Raw genomic sequence first — 16092 nt, forward strand, 5'->3', positions numbered from 1 at the left:
AAAAAATGCTGGAAACACTCAGCGTCTATGGAAAGACAATTAACATTTTCATTCTTGAATCAGGAAGGCACAATGAAGATGAAGTACTGTTTCTCAAGCTTGCATGGGTAACAAGGTAATAGTACACAAATGATAGACACAAAATGCTGGAGTAACTCAGCAGGACAGGCAGCATCTCTGGAGAGAAGGAATGAGAGAGTCAGGGGAAAGGGAAACGGGAGATATGGACGGTGATGTACGTTTCCCTTTCCCCTGACTCTCAGACTGAAGGAGGGTCTCGACCCGAAAAGTCACCCATTCCTTCTTCCCAGAGTTGATACCTGTCCTGCTGAGTTACTCCAGCATTTTGTGTCTACCTTCGGTTTAAACCAGCATCTGCAGTTCCTACCTGCACAAGGTAATAGTACGAGTGGGCACTGACAGAAATTTAAGTGTAGGAGTGTGTTCATGAATTCATGTGAAGGTAAATGCAAGATAAGGGTCACTCTTGCAGAGTGAACATGAGTGGGCCACAATCTGCATTTTGTTTCTCTGGTACAGAGGTGTCTCTGGCCTCCTGCTCTGTTGAAACAAGGTCTAATATCAACTTGAGGGAGAACATTTCATTTTCGCTCTGGGCACTTTGCAGCCTTCTGGGTGCAATGCTGAATTATCTGCCGTTAAGTAATTCACTCTTACCTTCTGTTATATCATAAATGTTCCATTATGTTTGTTATTATTTTTGCTCAATTTTTCTACTGCTGATTGTATAGTCTGACATTTAACAACACCTTGCAATCAAATGTCGGACAAGCTTATAATAGAACCCATTAGCCCATTTATGCTCACCCGATCAGGAATACTCTCCTTATTTGTTCCATCACTTTATTTCCTTCTGAAAAGTAATTTTCCCTGTTCTGATGCAAGACTGTTTGTCTCTCCACCCACCTGGCCCAACCTGCTGAGTGCTTCCGCTGTATATATCATGTTTGCTGTGCAGTGACTATGCTTGTGACCCATTCTTAAGAATAATAGAATGTTAGATAAATGATTTGATTTGATTTGATTTTGGGGGTGGGGGGGGGGGGGAGGTTTACTAAGATAAGGCATACACCATGAATGGATGGCACATAATGCGTTTTGAAGAACAAATGGACCTTGTGTGTAAATCTAAGCATACCTGAAGGTGGCAGCACAGGTGGAGAAGCTTGTAAAAGAAGGATAGCAGGAATCTTGCCCTGGTTAGCTGGGACATAATGAACAAGATCAGGAGGTTTTGCCTGCAACTCTATGAAGTATTGATTCAGTCGCAGCAGGAATATTGTGCGCGTTTCTGGTCACCGCCGGATCAGAGGGACATAATTGCATTTGATAGAGTGTAATGGAGAATCTCCAGGACGGAATAGTTTGGTTATGGGGAGAAGCTGTATTGGCTGTGGGTGTTTTATTTGGAGCAGAGACGGCCAAGAGGAACCCGATGAAAGTATGCAAAATTATGAAGCGAATAGATAGAGTTGACAGGGAGAAACTTTGCCCTCTGGCAGAGATGTCCAACACAAGAAGGCAAAGGTTTAAGATGAGGAGAAAGAGGTTAGATTTGAGAGGGGAAAAAATCCCCCGGCGGGTGGTTGCAATCTGTACCTGAAAGGCTGAGAAACCCGTGGAAACAGATATTCTTTAAAACATTTAAGAAGCGCGTGGACAAGCAATTGAATTGCCAACGTATATGGTCCAAATTTTGTATTATAGATAGACTTTTGATGATTGGCTTTGAGACGGTTGGCTAACTGGCCTGTTTCTGTGCTGTATAACTCTGAAACTGACTCGAAAACTTTTGGAACGAATGGCATTTAACGGCAATCTGCATAACATTGGAGGAAAAATGAATATGTCTTGTTTTTGGGACCTGAAGGAGGGATGAGGCGATTGTTCCGAATCTGTAGGTTGCTATAACGTGTAGATTCGGAATTATTCGAAATTACTTGGAATTAAACACGAGAATTATATTGAAAATTGGTATATATGAATATATGAATATGTGAATAAATATACATCGTGGGCCAATTGAGAAAATGTATAAATGGCTGGAGAAGGACAAAAACATGTTAAGGCACTCCCAAGCAAGTAAGTAATACAATTAAACGCAGAGAGATGTGCGGCAGTTTGTTTGAAGAAACGAGTCTGGATGCGTAGTGCAGGAAACGAGAGAAAGCAAAGTGCAAATATCTTCGGCTGGAATCTGGACGGTAAACACATAACAGTGAATGTGCGTTTCCAAATGAAAGTATTTTTTTTTTAAACCCAAAGACATTGACGGTGAAATTAAAAACCAACAAAATACCACTGGCGCTGTGTCTAAAACTCGGTGAGACCACCTTCTATTCCTCTGCCCTATTACCCCAAAACAACATACATAAAATGCAAACGTTCATTTCATCCGCACGTCTCCTAAGGATGTTGAACGGATTCAATTTATTCGGAGTATTCCAAACCTTGGAATAATCGTGTATATTTTCTAATCGTTACACCAGATTATCGAACAGTCAGGAAAAAAGTCAACGGCGAAATCCACTCGAATAATATCGAACGCAATTGATGAGTTAAGAAAAGATATTGAAATTAACATCGGCGAGTTTTCGCTGTAACTTTCGTGAAAGTTAAGAATGGATCTCGTAGCGGTTTTCAGCGCAAGAAAGTTTTAAAGATGGTAAATACTAAGCGTTTATTTTTGTGTCTTTTCACTATTAACATTGAGAAATTGAGTTTCAACGATCTCTCGAAAAATGACCGGGATTAGCTAGAAGCAAGCGTTTTATACCATATTATTGAAACCTTGTTGTTTTATTCACACAATCGTTGAGGATTTTTGAAAAGGGATCATTATTTCGAACTGAGATGATAGAAACGGGTACATAGAGTCTATACAGCTAGGTGCACTTGCATCAATGTACGAGTGCTGTACAATAAGTTATTCTGTGGAACCGTATCAGGACTGCCGTTGTTTCTCCCAGACGCGCTAGTTTAGAGCTCAGTTCGATTCGGAAAATAGACACAAAAAGCTGGAGTAACTCAGCGGGACAGGCAGCATCTCTGGAGAGAAGTAATGGGTGACGTTTCGGGTCGAGACCCCTCTTCAGACTCAGTCACCCATACCTTCTCTCCAGAGACGCTGCCTGTCCAGCTGAGTTACTCCAGCTTCTTGTGTCTATCTTCGGTTTAAACCAGCATCTGCTGTTCCTTCTTACACCGTTCTATTCGGACACTGGGACATCGTTGCCTCCCCATTTATGCTCCCCAAATCAGGATTTGAAATCGTCGGCAACACGATCCACCGACGCACCCGCAAAAGTATAAAAAAACTCGCTCTAATTTGTTTCTGAGCAGGTAGTGTACATAGAAGACGAGCCATATTGTAAAAATAAGTTTAATAATATGTGAACTGCAAGTTTACCATTATTGTTATAAAACTTAAATGAATATCATAGGAATTTCTCTAATGTATTTTCTCACTTAAAACTTTCACACATAAAATAATGCATTTTTTGTATATCTATATATCTATATTTTTCCCAATATTTATCATTTAAATTCAGACTCTGACGATATAACACTGGGACCAAAAGCAGACGAGGTGCATGTTCCGGCTGTAAGCCATTGTTATTTCAGTTTGACCTGTCTCAGATTTTCCTCCTCACAACTCATTTTCACCCCCCCCCCCCCCACTCCGCCCCCAACTCCACCCAAAAAAAGAAATCGGAAAGGTCCCTTCGAACGGCCCCGGCTAAAGGGCGGTGGGTTTTTTTTAATCTAAAGGGTAACTCTCTAATTTCAGGGCAGCAGGATTTCCACACGAAAAATGAAGAAAGATTTGACAAGTGTGCTTATCTTACTGTTTACAATTGTGCAAAAAAAAATCGCTCCTGCAGTCCATGCCGTGAGTGCAATCGTATTGACAGTTCAGACTGAGTAGAGAAAGAATCTCAGGAAACATCAGTACCGCCATACCGCGTCTCTGAGTACAGAATAAGGTACATCTCGCGTTATAGATGAAACCGGCAACGTTATGGCGGTCTTCCAAAGGCAACTGCTCACAACCTAGCTCTCTGAGAATATAAATGGTCTGAAAATTGTACTTTTTTGAGACGGGAACTCTCCTGTGTTGTCTTGGACAATTGAGAGTTGATGTAATTCCAAATTGTGTAATCACGTCAAGGCGACAGCCACTGAACTGCCAGTGCGGGTGTTGCTATTAGGCACTGGAGACCTAAGTAGCTACAATATTGATCAGAAAACAACCCGAGTTTGTTTATTGAGGAAAAGCTGAATATGCCACGATTTGCTGCTTTGTCAACGGGTCTGATATTGTGATAATCTCCCGTTCATCTCAACCTCCCTACTGAGTCATAGCACCGATTGCAACGTGCACCGGACATCCCCGTTGACTTGGTGAGATGGCGCCTTTTCACTCCGGGTGCTGGACCGGCTGCTGTGGGAGTTCTCCGGGGGCTCCTGGACTTCGGCGGGCGTCCGGGTGGAGTTCGGCCACCCGAAGGGACACGGGCAGCAAGGGCTGGAGCCATGGAGCCCAGGCTCCTCGGCTATCCTGCCGAGGCACAGGATCTCCTTGAATGCTCTTCTGAAGTCAGAGCTCCGGCAGTAGATGAAAGGGTTAAAGCCAGAGTTCACGTATCCCAGCCAGTTACAGAAGAGAAAGAGTGTCCTGGGAATCCGGTTCCTGAATACCACTTGCACGATGTTGGCCAGAAAGAATGGCAGCCAGCAGAGAGTAAAGGTGCCCATGATGATTCCCAAGGTCTTCAGGGCTTTGTGGTCTTTTAGGGCCAGCAGCTTAGAAGGTCTCCTTTTGTTGCCCTTGTTTTGTGGGTGGCCGTCTCCAATCCTCGGTTTGTTCCTCTCCATCTTCTTCATCTGCTTCTTGGCCACGCTGAAGACCTTGGAGTACAGGAGGATCATGATCACTAGTGGGATGTAGAAGGATATGGTGGAGGACAGAATGGCGTAAGGCCAGTTGGTCACAAAGTCGCAGCAGGTGGGTTCTCTGTAGCACTGCTGGGCGAGTGGATCCGAGTCCTCCCACCAGTGGTTCATGATGGGCAGGAAGGAGATCAGGGCGGAGATGGCCCAGACCAGGCACACGATAGCCCTGGCCCTGGCTTTGGTCAGCAGGCTCATGTATCTCAAGGGAGAGGTAATGGCGATGTACCTGTCGATGGCAATAACGCAGAGAGTCTCAATGCTGGCCGTCACGCACAGCACGTCCACAGAGGTCCAAAACTCGCAGAAAGGAGAGTCCAAGAGCCACTTATTGGTCACCACGATCGTGGCGCCCAGTGGCACCACGAATACGCCCATGATCAGGTCGGCACACGCCAGCGACGTGATGAAGACGTTGGTGAGGGTTTGGAGCCGCGGGTTCTTGGCGATGGCCAGGATCACGAGTAGGTTGCCCAGCACGATGATGAGGATGATCACGGTGAAGACCACGGCCAGAACCCATTGCTTGGACCATGACAACTCTTCACTTGAACTCAGGGGGTTGGCCTGCGCCGTGTCATTCACACCTCGCAACCCTTCCATGCTGAGGTTGCAAACTGAGCCCGGAACCCTCCACATTCAGGAGGCCGCCAGCAAGCTGGGACCATCTTCCTCCGTCGCTGTCTGTGTCTGTATGTTTCTCTCTCCCTCTCCCTCTCTCTCTCTCTCTCTCTCGTTCAGTAGGTTTAAACCCAGATTATGAATATCCCTACGTCACCACGCCAACAACAAATCATATTCGGCTCCAATGGGGAGCGGGGAGGTGGTTTTCTAATCTCCTTTAACGCTTTCGGTGTCGTGTTTCAGCCGGGCAGTGGAATGATGTACATCTAATGTAAACTGTAACAGGAATTATCAGGGAGCGTTGCATCTGTGTGTGCAGGGCGTGTGTGTGTGTTAGTTTGTGTGTGTGTGTGTGTGTGTGTGTGTGTGTGTGTGTGTGTGTGTGTGTGTGCGAGAGAGAGAGAGAGAGAGAGAGAGAGAGAGAGAGAGAGAGAGAGAGAGAGAGAGAGAGAAAGAGAGAGTGCGTATGTGTATGTGTGTGTGTGTGTGTGTGTGTGAGAGAGAGAGAGAGAGAGAGAGAGAGAGAGAGAGAGAGAGAGAGTGAAAGAGAGTGAAAGAGAGAGAGAGTGCGTGTGTGTGTGTGTGTGTGAGAGAGAGAGAGAGAGAGAGAGAGAGAGAGAGAGAAGAGAGAGAGAGAGAGAGAGAGAGAGAGAGGAGAGAGAGAGAGAGAGAGAGAGAGAGAGAGAGAGAGAGAGAGAGAGAGAGAGAGAGAGAGAGAGAGAGAGTGTGTGTGTGTGTGTGTGTGTGTGTGAAAGAGTGAGAGAGGGTGTGTGCGTGCGTGTGGTTATCGATGCATTTCTGTGTACACAAGTCTACATATGTGTACACAGGATAAACCCTTGATCGATATGCCACTGCATTTTTCGCCCTCTCAGACCATCTCAACACATCACGACCATTGACGTGAACTCAGCCGCTTTAATGCAGGGAGCGGGATTCGATCTGTGAGTAGCAAACTCCATCATATAGTCATCTGTAACCAGTCAACCTATCCCATTCCTTCTCTCCAGAGATGCTGCCTGTCCCGCGGAGTTACTCTAACGTTTTGTGTCCATCTTCGGGGAGAGATAAATCAGTATCTGCACTTACTTCCGACACAATCTCTCCAGCTGGGTTTTTTTTTAAACAGTTGGTCAAATTAGTGCAATTCACTTTAAAAAAAACCGCCACTTTCAACAGAGCAGCACCCCCTCGTTACCAGATCGGACTGTTAGTTTAGTGCTTCGGGTCCGATGGCGGCGGGAGATAAGAAAGATCGGAGATTCCCACAATTCTCAAACTCGGAGGAGTGTTTCCTGCCCAAGCCCTTGCCTGTTTCTGCGTGTGTGTGTGTGATGCCCCCCTGTTTAGTTGTACATTGCGTACAAATTCCGTTTACCGAGCTTCTGCCTGTTTGCTCGTGTTTCCCATTATTTTATCGCCCGGCTGAGACTTTAAGATTCGCGCAGAGCTACCAATATAACGTTCAGATTTCCAGCTCATCCTACCGATTTTTCACCGTGTTCAGGCATGTTTGTTCTCCTGATAAGAATTCCAACGTGAAATACACTTGAAGAGCGGACAGAAATAATTCCAATTTAGATATTTTTATGGCCAATGCAAATTTCACGCGAGAGCGGCTGGAGGTCGTACGAGTTACTATTATTAAAAACCCCAATCAAAACAGAGAGACTATTTTTAAAGTCACCGTCATCAAAACTAATCTGCAATATTGAGCTAGATTTAAAGTTAACCCTTGACTCAACAATTCGTTGTGATTCAATTCAAGGATGCAGAGTAAATGTTGTTTTGACGTATGAATCGCCAACACGTGAAAAACAAATTCCCCTATCATATAGGTCAGCAGCAACGTTGGGACGATTTGTCAAATAAAGTGGAGCGCAAGAGAATTTATTTTGACCCTAAAAGTACTGAGATCAGAAACTCTCTATCAAGTGGCAAAAGCTCTCATTCAAAAAAAAAGCTTGCCACAGTATAATAAACAAATCTTTAGTAACTAAGCGGGTCAGGCAGCATCTCTGGATAGAAGGAATAGGCGACGTTTCAGGTCGAGACCCTTCTTCAGACTCTATCAAAGATAGGGGACTCTATCTTCGGTATAAACCACCATCTGCAATTCCTTCCCACACAAGAAAACATCTTTAGGTTGGGTTCTAGGTATCTGATAAGATCCACGGATATTGTAATTAGAGGGATTTGTTCCCCATGGCAGATGATTGATAATATAGATTTAGTAAAAGGGGTGGGAGTGTCAAAGGGTATCTGAGTAAGTTAGATAGTTTAGTTCAGAGATACAGCGCGGAAACAGGCCTTTCAGCCCAACGCGCCGACCAGCGATCTCCGCACATCAATACTATCCTACACACACGAGGGACAATTTGCAATTATACCAAGACAATTAATCTAAAAACTTTTACTTCTTTGGGGTGTTGGGGGAAACCGGAGCTCCAGGGGAAACCCACGCAGGTCACGGGGAGAATGTACAAACACCGTACAGACAGCATCCATTGTCAGGATCGAACCCGGGTCGCTGGACCTGCAATGCAGCAACTCTACCGCTGCGCCACCGTGCAACCCCATAAATTATTTTGTTCACCCAAAGGTAATTGGCGTCAGGAATGCGCTTCACGAGAGGGTGGTGGAGGCAGGTAATCTTACAATATTGCAAACATGAAATATCTAGGCGAGCACTTGATTTGCCACGGCATTGGTGGCCATAGTTCACATGCAGGTAGCTGGGAATTATACAGATAGGTACTTTCTAGCCTACTTGAGCATGATGGGCCGAAGGACCCGTTTCCCTCCTGTGTGAGTAAGTAGGAGTAATTCAAAGTAATTTGTTTACTGGTCTGATGAATCGAATGGCACCATAGAACACAGAACTAAGAACAGTACAATTTAGGAATATGCGCTTCGGCCCACAATGTCTGCGTGACACATATCACACTGCGTGGCACGTAATCCATATCCCTCCATGCCCTGCATATTAATAAACTTATTCAAAACTACGGCGTCTGCCTCTAGCGCCACAGTGTTCCAGCCACTCGCCATCCTCTGTGTAAGAAAACCTGCAACGTACGTCCCTTTTAAACACAAAATGCTGGAGTAACTCAGCGGGACGGGCAGCGTCGCTGGGTGAAGTTTCGGGCCGAGACCCTTCTTCAGACTTTAAACGTTGCCCCCGCTCACCTTAATGATAATGATTTTTCCATCAAAGACTAGAGGGTATAGTCCCTTTCTCTGAATCTATAAAAATGCTGGAAGTTGTAAACCAGCATTAAGTCCGGAAAATAAAAGCCGCTTACCTGCCATTTTTCTAAAATATCCAAAAGCTTTTTCGGGAACTTTTTACAGTTACGCTGTTAAAGCGGCTCTTACTTTTTCAGTCTCATTCTTGGTTTACTGCTCCTAACACTCTCAACGACGGCATTCTCCATCACTGAGAATACCAATCATTTATCTTGTTCTCCAGATACGCAAGATCTTCTTGCGTATGGCGTGCACAGCCTAAGGTTGTAGGTCATGGGTGGACATCCAGGCCAGGGCAGCATCGATTACTGAGTGGATGGCCTTGATGTCACCAGGGAAAAGCCTCAGTGAGCAGTATTAAGAACATCAAGCTTGGCCTTTCCAATAGGCTTTAAAGAGTTCGTTACAGCGGCGTTGACAACAGGGGCGACATTAACATCCTTACACCATTGAATTGGTCAACAGTTCACCTCACCGAGTGCAGGAAGGCACCGAGCGAGGCCCCGGGACCCTGCTGTTTCTCCTGAACTGGCTTAGAGTCATAGGTCAGATACAGCATGGAAACAGGCCTTGTGGCCCAACATGCCTGAACAAGATGCGCATCTACGTTCGTCCCATTTGACCCAGTCCCTCCAAACCTTTCTTATCCATGTACCTGTCCAAATGCCGTCTTATTACTATTATATCTACCTCTGGTACTTTCTCGCTCAATATACCCACCGCCCTGTGTGGAAAATGTTAACCCTCGGTTCCCTATTCAATTTCTCCCCTCTCACCTTGTCAAAGTCTGAAAGTTGGAGACGACGCGGTGATAGCCGTGGGCAATATGTTGTCTGATAGATAGATTTAAACAGCAGGCAAACAAGCCCTTCGGCCCACCGCGTCCACACCGTCCTTCAACTATTCCCACTCCAATTCAATTTTCTTCTCCCAAATTCCCATCAATTCCCTCATATTCTATCACACATCTGAAAAACAGGGTTAAATTACAGAGGCCAACGAATTTACTCTCCTGCCTTTGCGATGTCTTTGGGATGTGAGAGGAAACGGGAAATCTGCACGATCACAGACTATAAACATGCACAGCGCACGCAGACTGAAAGGGGATGTCAGGTTCTAATCTGAGTCTCTTTGGAGTCGTGAGGCAGCAGCTCTGTGTCACCATGCCGCCCCAGGACATACAGAAGAACAAGTAGGAGCCTTCTTGGGTCTCGACCCGAAATGTCACCTATTCATTTTCTCCAGAGATGCAGCCTGACCCGTTGAGTTACTCCGGCTTTTTGTGTCTAAACCAGCATTTAAACCAGCATCTGCAGTTCCTTCCGACACATTTGGTCCCTTCGCGAATATACTGCCAATTTCGCAACGGGGTAGCCCGACGTGTCGACTCTCAGGGGGCAGTCAAACGTGTGGAGACATCACGCGTTACAAAAGGGGGTTTGTTCGCTTGCTTTTTTGGTCTGAGGCGGGTGGACACTTCCCGGTGCCTCCACCGCTGGACAGTGAGGGTCCCTTGGAATCGGAAACCTTGCTAAACCACTGTTAAATTTTGCAGAGAGGTCGTTATTTTGCATTTAAGCGTCAGCCGCTGTTGTCAACAAGCGTGTAGCAGTAATTACCTCTCGGTGCGAAGCTTGCGGTGGTTCCTCCGTCACATTTCCCCTTCCAGTTCAATTGCAGCGGGATCACTTGGCACCGAATGAACGGTACACCAACTTCTTCCAATAATTCTCCCCTCCAAACCAAGTCTGGCGATCAGCTGTGATGTGAAATGTCCACCGTGGAATCAAGATCCGGGGCAGGGAGAAACGTCTTCATCCACGTTATCCTTCTTGTGCTTTCTCAAATCAAAAGAAGCTGTAAATTCACAAATTAAACATTGGTTTTGGTATACCGATTTTTACACAACCTCTCGTTTTTCTTTTCTTTTAATTCGGCCATTAATTTTAACCCCTTTGGGGTTAACCCCTGGGGGAAACATGGATCGCACTGTGCGAAAAATTCCAAAGGAGCGTCGGTTTTAATACGTAAAATGCGCCGGTTTTGTTTTGGAAAACAGATGCAGAGATTGTCGTTGAGCCTCCTTCTTCGGCTTTTGATGGAATGCTTGCCACCGAAACAACACAAGAAAATCCCCCCCCCCCCCCTCCCGTCCCCGAGCCCGCCTCCGACGGCGAGAGTCCTTCCACCAACTTCACTGAAGCATCTGACCTTCTCCTTGTCCTTGCAAGCTGCTCGACTTCAACCCGTTCGATCCTACAAGAGGAGCTGACTGATTCTGGAATACTTTTTTTTGTTTGATTAGATTTGTTAGTGATAATTAATTGTCAATCTGTGCTGATATTCGATCAGATTTTCTCTGGTCTACCTTACTAATGATTTTTTTTTAAACTGAGCCTGTTTCAATGTCCCATTAGCCACAGGTTCTGATTCCTATAGAAAGCTTTCAATGTACTCGGCTTGTACTCGCTGGAATTTAGAAGATTGAGAGGGGGATCTTATAGAAACTTACAAAATTCTTAAGGGGTTGGACAGGCTAGATGCAGGAAGATTGTTCCCGATGTTGGGGTAGTCCTGAACAAGGGATCACAGTTTAAGGATAAGTGGGAAGTCTTTTAGGACCGAGATGAGAACGTTTTTTTTCACACAGAGTGGTGAATCTGTGGAATTCTCTGCCACAGAAGGTAGTTGAGGCCAGTTCATTGGCTATATTTAAGAGGGAGTTAGATGTGGCCCTTGTGGCTAAAGGGATCAGGGGTGTGGAGAGAAGGCAGGTACGGGATACTGAGTTGGATGATCAGCCATGATCATATTGAATGGCGGTGCAGGCTCGAAGGGCCGAATGGCCTACTCCTGCACCTATTTTCCATGTTTCTATGTCTAATGTTTCAAAGATGGAATGTTTTACTTCTAAACAAACAATCAACCAAAATCAGATTTATACTATTGGAGCAAAACTCAATAGATTGAATGTTTTAATTCCAAACACATACCAATCCCAAATCATATTTATGCGATTGGAAAAAAAGGTCAATTGATGGAATGTTTTCATTCTAAACACACAATCAACCAAAATCATAATTCTACTCGTAGACTAAAACTCAGTGGATGATTCAATTGGTTTATCTATCACTAAAATGTTCAATTAAAGTGTTTATATAAAATGAGAATGCAATTAATAGCGCACAAGTTCATAAGGTCATTAGTGATAGCAACATAATTAGGTCATTCGGCCCATCAAATCTACTCCGCCATTCAATCATGGCTGATCTACCTTCCCCTCCTAACCCCATTCTCCTACCTTCTCCCCATAACCCCTGACACCCGTACTAATCAAGAATCTATGTACCTCTGCCGTAAAAATATCTGGGGTTGGAAGAAACGTCTTCATCAACGTTATTGTTCTTGGGCTTGATGATAATCTCAAACAAATGTTTATTTTTGTCCAAGGTTATTGCATATGACAGTCGCCAAAAACTGCATTTGGGAATGCAGGAGACAATGAGTGAGAATGTCGAACTCGTCAGTACCGGTAGTATACTCGGTAAATAATAGCGATATATTTAAGTCAGTTGGATAAACACTCGTGAATGAAATACATAGAGAGTTCAGCTAATAGCACGAATGAAGGAAAACAGGGATGGAGTCAGGGGAAAAGCTTCCTTAAACCCAAGCCTGGATTTAGATTCGATATATTTGTTTAGTTTAGAGATACAGCGCGGAAACAGGTCCTTTCGGCCCACCGGGTCCGCGCCGACCAGCGATCCCCGCACATTAACACTATCCTACACCCACGAGGGACAATTTTTACATTTACCAAGCCAAATAACCTACATACCTGTACGTCTTTGAATATGCATGTGAATACCATGATTTCAAGAATGCGCCACAGTAGAAGGGGTTGACATTATTGTAACCCCACTCCCCGGCTATCTACCAGCCTCTGCATTCAATGGATCATTCTGTGATGTTTCCAATGCCTCCGATGTGATCCTACACCCAGACATATCCCCCCCCCCCCCCTCCCCTCCCAGTTATCCAGTCCCATTCTCCAGCAATTTTTAAATGTAATTGAACAAGATACAACCCATACCAATTTACCTGCCCCTATCCTGTCATTCGGGAATCCAAAGAATCGTATCGATCTCTTACCTGTAATTTTTCTTCTCTTTCTATCATTAAAGAGGGTAAGGGAGTTTTCAATCTCCATTTCAGGAGAAGGTTAGCAATTAGGTTCTGAGACAATCCGGCCCTTGGGATATTGTGTGCAGTTTGGTCTCTCCACTGTAGAAGAAATATGATTGTTCTGGAGAAAGTGTAGTGGAGATTCACCTGGATTTTGCAGAGGGTGGAAGACTTTAGTTATGGGAGATGTTTGATATCTCCCATAACTCAAGCTTGCTTCCCCTGGAGTGAAGGAGAATGAATGGTGACTTGATGGAAATACGTAGGGTTATTAGAGGCATGTAGGATAAATAGTCAAAATCTATTTTTCCATGGGTGGTGGTTACAAATACGAGATGGCAAAGGTTTAAGGTGAGAGGATGGAATTTCAAAGTGTATTGGGGGTTACATCCATGCACAACATCTATGCAGAGGTTGATATCCAGAAGGTGCTTCCATATGAGGTGGTGGAATCAAACACAAATGCTATGTTTAAGAGGCGTTTCAACAGCCACTTCAATAGGCAAGGTGTAGAAGGAAACCATCGTAATTCAGGCAGATTGGATTAGTCTACATGAACTGAAAGGTTGGCTGACATGGCGGTCCTAGGTGCCTGTTTTTGTGGTGTGGTACTCGATGACTTTGTGACATCTCAAACTCCTGATTTCTTTCTTCTTTTTCTCCTGCTCTCTCCTTCGTCCTGGCACCCTGCAAAATAACAAACACATAATTTAATCTCGTCTTTCTCTTCTAATCCTTTCAAGGTCTCACCCACTCCTTATTCTATCAGCTTTATCCGATCTCCAAACTCCCCCAACCAAGGTCTCCTGTAGACCCGCAATGTTTTTGTCGGATCAACATTGATGATCATGTGAATCAGATCCCAAGTTCCAAAGTCTGATTTCCCTCCAGAAATTCCCTGCATCTCCACTCCCCATGAAGGCTTACACTTAGGGTCATGCTTTCATAGAATCATGCACCTTTGTGGCAGAGAAGGCAGCTCATTTATGCTGCTCATTTTCCAGAAGATAGCCAAATACATGGAACTTGGGACAAATCAAGGTAAAACTCCCAGTGCAGGAGATGCCTCACAAGGCACAACATGGCCTCGACACCAAGTAGGTTGTTCAAAAACTCAGGACCTCCAGAACACAAACACAGATTTAACAGGAGAGAAAAAAAACTTACCACAAAGAACTGCTGATGCTGGTTTATACCAAAGATAGACACAAAGTGCTGAAGTAACTCAGCGAGTCAGGCAGCATCTCTGGAGAAAAAGGATGGGTGATGTCCCTTGAAGATGGTTCCAAACTGAAACGACACCCATCCTTTTTCTCCAGAGATGCTCCCTGACCAGTTAAGTTACTCAAGAACCTTTTGTCTATTTACAGGAAGAACTCAGTTGTTCAAGAAGCTATGGAGATAAAAGATGTAAAGGTCAACATTTCGGATTGAGATCCTGAATGAGTACTGAGGGCAGAGGAATGATTGCCAGTCTATTGTACGATGGTAGGAGAGGGGGAGGCGGGGGGGGGGGGGGGTGTGAAGAGTACAGAGGTTGATGGATGATGGCTGGAGTCAGATGGGGAAGGATTGATGGGCAGGTTAAAACAGTTGGTATTTGGGGAAGAGTGGGGTGATGAACAAAGACAGAACAAAACCAAGTGTAGAGGTGAGTGTATGTGGGAGGATAGTGCCAGGGGCATGGGTTACTAAATACAAATCAACGTTCATGCCATTGTAGCCACGTTAACCAAGCAGAATACAACATATTCTTTCAATTTGCTTTTGGCCACATTTTAGCGATGGAGAAGGCTGAGGATAAACAGTTCAGTGAGGGAGTGACAGGAAAGTTCAAAAGACATGCAACAAGAAGCTTGAGATGACCCATTGTGGACACAATATAGGCACTCTGCAAAATGTTTGTCAATCCCATGGCAGACGTTTGTCTCCTAACAAATCTGGGTGGAGGAACTTTGTTTAAAAAAATCATTCAAAGCTGCATTAATGTTTTTTTAAGCTACAAGATTTTTAAAATATGTTATTCAACATTTTTCTCAAGAGAAAATCAAACATTCATTAAAATAAACGTTGAAGAAATTAAATGCATTGAAACAAATAAAACAACACATCTTCTTTGCCTCCCCATATATTCAGGCCAAGAATCTTTGTTCAGCTGAATGCTATGTTCAGCTATGTTTGATGGGTGTAATGGTGAGAGATGAATGCTCCTCTGTAATGGAGATTCATGAAACTGAAGATGCTGGAATATTGAGCAAAATACAAAGTGCTAGAAGAGCTGAGTGGATCAAGCAGCATGTCGGGAGGGAATGGGCAAGTGACGTTTCTGGTCAGAACCCTTCTTCAGACTCGACCCGAAACATCACCCATTCCTTCTCTCCAGAGATGGTGCTTGTCCCGCTGAGTTACTCCAGCATTTTGTATCTACCTTCAGGTCAGGATCAGAAGAAGGGTACTATCCCCAAATGCTGCCTCCTGTCCATTCCCTCCCCAGACAGCGCCTGCCCCGTTGAGTTGCTCCAGCACTCTGTGTTGTGCTCCTGTTTAATATTGGGAAATCATATTAAGACAAACATTTTTGGCTTGCAGGGAAGAGGTAGGAATTTGTGCTACTGAAGTCCAGAAAGAGGATAGAGTGACAAAACTAATGTTGTCTCTTCACAAAATGCTGGAGTAACTCAGCAGGGCAGGCAGCTCCTGAGATGCTGCCTGACCTGCTGAGTTACTCCAGCATTTTGTGAATAAATACCTTCGATTTGTACTAGCATCTGCAGTTATTTTCTTAAACTAATGTTGTCTATCACTCAGTAACAGGTACTATTCAAAACTAAGTTATTTTCTCTCTTTCCCAGTCTTGATGAATGGTCTTCGACCTGAATAATTAACTGTTTCTCATTTTGCAGATGTTGTCTGACTTGCTGAGTGTTCCCAGTATTTTGCGTTTTTATTTCAGATTTCAGGCATCAAATGTTTTATCTTGATTTTTAATTCCAGATTTTGAGTGGGTGTGGGCAAGCATAGGGTTCACGTACAAGGAATTTGCTAAATTCAGAGGAAGAA

The 16092-nt window shown here is 44.5% G+C and overlaps 1 protein-coding gene across 1 annotated transcript; it reads right to left on the reverse strand.

Moving 5' to 3' along the window:
• Window positions 1-3727: 3727 nt before the first annotated feature.
• LOC144610344 (beta-1 adrenergic receptor-like) lies at window positions 3728-5923 on the reverse strand. Its single transcript, XM_078428964.1, has one exon. It carries the CDS (start codon window positions 5611-5613, stop codon window positions 4381-4383), a length of 1233 nt encoding a protein of 410 aa, XP_078285090.1. The 5' UTR covers window positions 5614-5923; the 3' UTR covers window positions 3728-4380.
• Window positions 5924-16092: the final 10169 nt, after the last annotated feature.

Source organism: Rhinoraja longicauda, chromosome 36, assembly GCF_053455715.1.
Source record: "Rhinoraja longicauda isolate Sanriku21f chromosome 36, sRhiLon1.1, whole genome shotgun sequence".
Lineage (NCBI taxonomy): Eukaryota > Metazoa > Chordata > Chondrichthyes > Rajiformes > Arhynchobatidae > Rhinoraja > Rhinoraja longicauda.